The sequence below is a fragment of the Pecten maximus genome, chromosome 12 (genome assembly GCF_902652985.1).
Source record: "Pecten maximus chromosome 12, xPecMax1.1, whole genome shotgun sequence".
Classification (NCBI taxonomy): Eukaryota; Metazoa; Mollusca; class Bivalvia; order Pectinida; family Pectinidae; genus Pecten; species Pecten maximus.
Genome location: NC_047026.1, coordinates 15,686,386 through 15,693,112, shown reverse-complemented (window position 1 = coordinate 15,693,112; position 6,727 = coordinate 15,686,386). Strand labels below are relative to the sequence as shown.

Here is a 6,727-nt window from a genome sequence, read left to right as displayed (position 1 = left end):
CACCTCATCTCAATGCCGAGCTCTAATAAGTGAATAAACATCTAAATTAAAATCTCTAAAATATTTAATTTTCAATATCTCAAACACACATAAAACAAAGATAACAAAAATATCATTAACAATAAAACAGTGTAAAGTATAATTGTACCAGTAGTGAAAAACATTCAGATTTCTTACTAATTAACAGCTAATTAAAGTGGTACAAAATATTAAATAATATTGCTATTGTCTTATAAACATGTATAATTCCAACAAAATATTTTACTGCATGAGAAAACTCTGATTTGTCATGCAGGAACTTCTGGAAGAAATGATGATTTACAATAGGTTTTGGTATCCCTTGTGTGATTTTAATAGAATAGCCAAAAAATTTCATAATTTACTGAATCAATGTCTCCCTGAATTGATGGGGAAAAAAGTTCATTACAAAATTCTCAATGTTGTGATATTCCTTGAAATTTCTGTTCTTGCATAACTCCAATTGTTTTACTATAAATGTATCATAGTTGAAGTTTTTAAGATCGACATGCCTTTTTCAGGCCTGTTTTCTTTGTACCCAGTTTTGATGTTTTGGCAGTCTTGTCCAGACATGGCCTTTTGTTGACAGGCTCCTGATTTTCCTGATCCTCCTCTGATCCTGAATTCTGCGATGAAAAACATCAGTAAAAAGGTTTAGTTACATCTGTCCACAGAAAATAAGTCTATACATAAATAGAAAATATTCATCACACAAAAATTACTGGGTTTTCTTTACTGATAAAAGTGCATAGGATTTGATTTTTAATTTGGCACTGAGAAATCAATTAAAACCAAGTGAGTGAGGGCTCACATAGATAAATCCTTCACCAAATTTTAAAGTGGTCAACTGTGACATTAGACTCTCAACCTTGACTGATTATCTCAAAAACTTATCAGGTGAAGAACTCAATGTGATGCTATGGTGTAAATATGCACTAAGTCTGTCCAAGGGTTCATAAAATCTTTGCAGGCACAGTAATATCCTCCACATTCCCTTAAGTAAGTGGGGTATTGTTAAATGGACTAAAAATACTTTGTCAGACTTATTAGGTTTATAGTAAAACGATACACATACCTTGCTACCATCATCACTGACTACGGTTGTATCTTCATCTTCGTCACTGTCTGATTCCGAGGCCTCAGCCATGACTTCCTGTAAGGCTGCAGTGTTAATCCGGAAATCCCGAGAAGTACTGATTTTGATGTGTTCCATCAAATTAATCTGAAAGTCAACCACTACATGTTAGAAAATGTTTCAATCCTTTTAAATTCTTTATATCATTCAAAAGTTTTGAAGGTTAAGTTTTGTCCAAGAGAAGTTAAGAAAACATCAGCTTTTCACACTTTAACCATAATGTCATTTATCTGGAAAAGATAAAAATATTCAATGACAGAAATGTTGGTCAAACCTTGTACGCATTGATAGATACAGCCTACTTCCTAAACAGGACATTTTTTATTCATTCATAAAAAATCTTTTACAATACAGTGGAACTTCGTTAACTCGAAGTCGACGGGACCACGAAAAAACTTCGAGTTATCCGAGTGTTCGAATTAAGCGAGTTATCGTTTTTGGTGAAAAGTTTGGTCAATATTTGTCAACATTATATAATCATTATAACTTCGCTCTGTCGCTCATCAGTTTAGTGTGAAGACTGGTCAATACATGTAAATATATATGTAATGTTTCGTTATGTCACTTGTAATTTGGTGTATTTTTGCCGATATACAGTCACGATAAAGTTTCTTTCACTTAGTCACTTCAATAACGATCTGATGTGCAAGTCATGTTTGCAAAAGGTAAACGATAAAACGGAATTCGACAAAATAACAAGTTATTAATGTCAAAACAAATAACCGTTTAAGTTTAACACAGATTGCATACAAAACGTAACAGAACCATTACCTTTTATTGGACATATATAAAATACTGTTTGATCGGCCTACTTACTTTTTATTGATAACCACGCCATTTCCATGTGTATTAGCACCGGAAGTCGGGATGCGCATGTGCGTATAAAATGTTACTGTAACTGAGTTGGCGTTTTATCCGATTTAATAGACAGCACTGACCGTTACAGTTGTACTCTGAACACCTCAGCAGTAATTACGCTATTGTTTCAGCAGTTTAAAGATTTAATAGGCGCCGGTGACTGTGTCATTACTACACCTGTAAAAACATCAGCCGGGTAGATCTACCGGTGTGTCAGAGATCAACGTTAGTTCCGCTTGAGCGAACGGGTAGATGAGTTGTTGACTATCGTGTGTACTGATATCGGCGACCGCCTTGGGAAATTACCTGATGTAAGTAAAGCAGTACTTTTTATCCCCAAGACTTGTTGTTATAAGATTCAGCCGACAATTTCTTTTATGAATTTATGAAACACTTATAATAGCATGTAGGTTAGTAGTGCCGATATGTTCAGTATTACAAACGGAATTTAGCTCTTAAAAAATGTCGGCGTTTGCCACCGATCGACGAAAATTATACTTCAAGTTATTCGAACATTTCAAGTAGGATTTTTATTGTTGGGACCAAATTTTTACTTCGTATTATCCGAGTTTTTCGAGTTATCCGAATTCGAATTTTCCGAGTTTTTTTTACTAAGATAAAGAGAGAATTCGGCCGGGACCGGCGATGTACTTCGAGTTAAGCGGGGTATTCGAGTTATCCGAGTTCGAGTTAACGAAGTTCCACTGTATCTATCTATGAGTTTTTGAACTATTCTTTGTTTATCTTCAAACTAAAAGATAAAAACAAGTTTATACGATTGATGTATATTAACATGTAGATATATATTAAATGTTTATATTCAATTGAAGCTAATATTATTTGTCACATTTCACCGAAATCTTGTCGTATTTAAATAAGCAATGATTTTTAAGTGCAGACTATCAACATATTACTCAACTTAAAATAAATGTCTTTCCATACCACTCATATATACATAAGTTTCTAAAATACTAATTTAAGATGACAGTAGTCATTAATTTTACATTTAACAGAAACAGAATACAAAACTAAACAATCTGACACTTTTCATTTACCTTAGACTTTTTGGAAAGTTGAATAAGAAATTTCTCAAATGTTTCGATTGCAAATATTAAGTTGGGTATCGTCCTTGACTGCTTCATCACTTTTGCCTGAAAAAAAAAAAAAAAAAAAATTTGTATCCACAGGAAAGATTAAAGCAAAGTTAGCAACGGCTCAAATAGATATAACACCCCCCTCCCTAAAAGTGGCCAAGGGTGACTTAGGACCTTTTGTGTGATGTTATGGTGTGAATATGAAGTAAATTTGTCCTGGGATTTCATGAAAGATATACTAAATAGTTTTTATTTTAAAAGTGGTGATGTGCTATATTCAACTTTTAACCTAGACCCAAATACATTGTATCACTAAAAATAGACTTTGATGGTGTGATTTTAGGGGGTTAATATGAACTAAATCTGTCCTGGGGACCATGATATATCTTGTACACAAGCTTAGCACAGACGGACAGATGGACACACAAAGTGATTACATTACATCTCCACTTTATAAAGCACTGGTGGGTTGGGGAATCATAATTATGAAGATTTGAAAAGGCCCATGGGCCTTAACGGTCACCTGAGATTTGAATATTTCAGTTAAATTAATTGACCCTTTTTGAACCCACCCAGCCCCTAGGGGTCAGTCAGGGTCAACAGGTGTATGTCATCCAATGCTGATAGTGTTAACAAAGTTAGAATGAATTCCGATAGAAATCAAACAAATAATAATCAAAAATGTGATTTTCCTATATAAACTATAGTAAAATCTACCCCCCCCCCCCCCCCCCCCCCCCCCCCCCCCACCCCCCCCCCCCCCCCCACACCCCCCCCCCCCCCCCCCCCCCCCCCCCCCCCCCCCCCCCCCCCCCCCCCCCCCCCCCCCCCCCCCCGGGGCAAACTTGTGACCCCAGGGTCATGAAGTTCATTACATTAGTAAAGCACTATAAGATAAGACCCTTCCACCTATGAAGAGTATTTGATTCTGTCTTAATTGGGTCTTGAGAAGAAGGTTTTTGAAATTTCAGTCAATTTGACCCTTTTTCGCCCCGCCCATCAGCCCCTGGGGGTCAGTCATGGTCAACATGTGTAAACCATCAAACTGCCATCACAAGCTGATAATGTTAACCAAATTAGAATGAATTCCAATAGAAATCCAACAAAATATAGTCAAAAATGTGATTTCCCCATATAAACTATAGTAAAGTTTACCCCCTCCTCAGGGGCAAACCTGAGACCCCAGGGTCAGGAAATTCACAATTTTGGTAAAGCAAATTAAGACCCTTCCATCTATGAAGAGTGTTCGATTCCACTATGTCTGAGAGTAGAGAAGTAGATTTTTGAAGTTAAAGTCAATTTGACCCTTTTTAGCCCCGCCCATTAGCCCCTGGGGTCAGTCAGGGCCAACATGTGCATACCATCAATCTGTTATCCAATACTGATAATGTTAACCAAGTTATAATGAATTCCAATAGAAATCCAACAAATTATAGTCAAAATTGTGATTTCCCTATATAAACTATAGTAAAGTTTACCCACTCCCCAGGGGCAAACCTGAGACCCCTGGGTCATGAAATTCACAATTTTGGTAAAGCACCTGAAGACCCTTCCATCTATGAAGAGTGTTTGATTCCACTACATCGTAGAGCAGAGAAGAAGATTTTTGAAGTTTTAGTCAATTTGAACATTTTGAGCCCCGCCCCTCAGGCCCCTTGGGGGTGGGGACCATATAATTCACAATTTTGGTTGACCTTTAGCCATAGAAGCTTCCTGCCAAATTTCATTGAATTTGTTTAGGGGTTTTGGAGAAGAAGTCGAAAATGTAAATTGTTTACGGACGCACGATGGACAAAAGGGGATTAGAATAGGTCACTTGAGACTTTTGGTTCAGGTGACCTAAAAATGTCATTAAAATGTTCAGATGTTTAATTGTATGTACCCTCCCTGCCTGGGCTGCAGCCGAAGCCTTTTTCTTGTCCTTTTTACCCTGTTTCTCCACGTTGTGTTGGATATGTTCGCTCTCCGACGTCTACAGCAGAAATATACATATTACTCTCTATTACCAAGCTACAATGTTTATAAGAACATTACTACCACAAAAAATGGATGGACAGACAGACAAATGGAGCCTGACAAAGTAAGTGTAGTTGATAAATAAAATAATGTAAATACCATACGATACTTATACATATGTGCTAATACCAGGTATATACAAATCTGGTCAAACCAAACTCACCACCTTTTTCGAGACCTCAATTTTATATACAAAATCAAAGACATTTTACAATACTTCCAACTTTTCACGTGTGCTATCCATTTTCTTTAGGTCCATCAGTTTGTGGCAAAAAGTTCAATTTATCTTTGAAATTACACTTTTAAATTCACAGACACAAGATTTAAACAAAGTGTCACTTTTCCAAATTTGGATTGAAAATATAAATGCATTTCCTCATACAGCAAAATTCAAGGAATTTTGAAAATTATTTCACCCCATATTATGGAACTCTCATAGGCATATTCAGGGATCTTTCAAAGATGATCAGGGTTCAAGTCTTTTCAAGGCCAAACTGCAACATTTAAGGAATTTCCAAGACTGTATCACCCTATATTATTGTACACTTTTTTTACTTTAACATGGTATACCTGTATATATGTGATCATGGCATAGCAGTGTTGTGTAAGGTGGGTTCCGACCAGTTTGATCAACTTCTCGAAACGGGCCGTCACATGATGGGCCTTCTGTGCATACATGGCAAGGTACTTTAATTGAAATTAGATACAAATAAATGAAATTACATGACAGCAATATTAGGTATCATTTAAGTATCTGTCAACTTTTAGATGGCATTCATAAGCATATAAATGCCAAACGAACAACAGAATATTTGCAGCTTTGATAAAGCCATTGATTTGATCATTTCTTCATAAGTAAAATCTAAGAAGACATAGACAAAAGCTTGCTTATAATAACTTGTAGTGTTTGTCACAATAACGGGTAGTGTTATTTTTGTTGAAGTATATGTAACAACATACCAAGTATTCATTTGAAAAAGAAGAAACAAATCAAAACATGAATACCAAAAGTTGCCAGAATATGAAATAGCTAACAGAGTGGGTTGAAATTAAGAACTATTTTCAAAAAGTAGGTTAAAGGTCAAGGTCAAGATCAGCAGGTCCACACATGTAGTTCCAAAAAAAGGTCCTTGCAACAAGGAACACACGTGTCAAATAAGAAAGTCCTATCTTGTATAGTTAATATAATGTAGCCGAGGTTGAAACATTTTAAAAGTAGGTTACCTAACCTGGATCCTTATTAATATTGATACAACACAATAAAATTTCTATAAAAAACTTTAAATTAGCTGTCGATGAACGCTGTCACTGCTGATGCTGATGTCAGGGGTATAACCATAGCTCCTCTGGACTTTGTCCTGGCAAGCTTGAAATTCACTTTTGACTGTAAAAATTCTATGTAAGTTTTGACCTCACTGACTTTGAAATAATGAGATTTGTCTGTATTTTTATTGTTTTTATATCCACAAGCAGCGCCTACAGCACAGAAAGCAAATTCCTAATTCTTTCCACATAAGTCGACTCCAACACACATGCAGTGGGTAACAGGAGTCATATACATTTCTTTTTTTGGAATGATTTTACTGACTAAGGTTACACAACTCAC

The 6,727-nt window shown here is 35.9% G+C and overlaps 1 protein-coding gene across 1 annotated transcript in view; it reads right to left on the bottom strand.

Moving 5' to 3' along the window:
• Nucleotides 1–46: 46 nt before the first annotated feature.
• Nucleotides 47–6,727, bottom strand: part of LOC117339475 (Fanconi anemia group I protein-like) — a 43,175-nt gene continuing 36,494 nt past the window's right edge. Inside the window, exons 30-34 of the mRNA XM_033901084.1 lie at nucleotides 5,692–5,808; nucleotides 4,988–5,077; nucleotides 3,067–3,162; nucleotides 1,094–1,240; nucleotides 47–644 (exon numbers count right to left, since the gene is read on the bottom strand). Of these exons, the coding sequence (XP_033756975.1) occupies nucleotides 516–644; nucleotides 1,094–1,240; nucleotides 3,067–3,162; nucleotides 4,988–5,077; nucleotides 5,692–5,808 (579 nt within the window). The 3' untranslated portion in view covers nucleotides 47–515. The remainder of the gene's footprint in view (nucleotides 645–1,093; nucleotides 1,241–3,066; nucleotides 3,163–4,987; nucleotides 5,078–5,691; nucleotides 5,809–6,727) is intronic.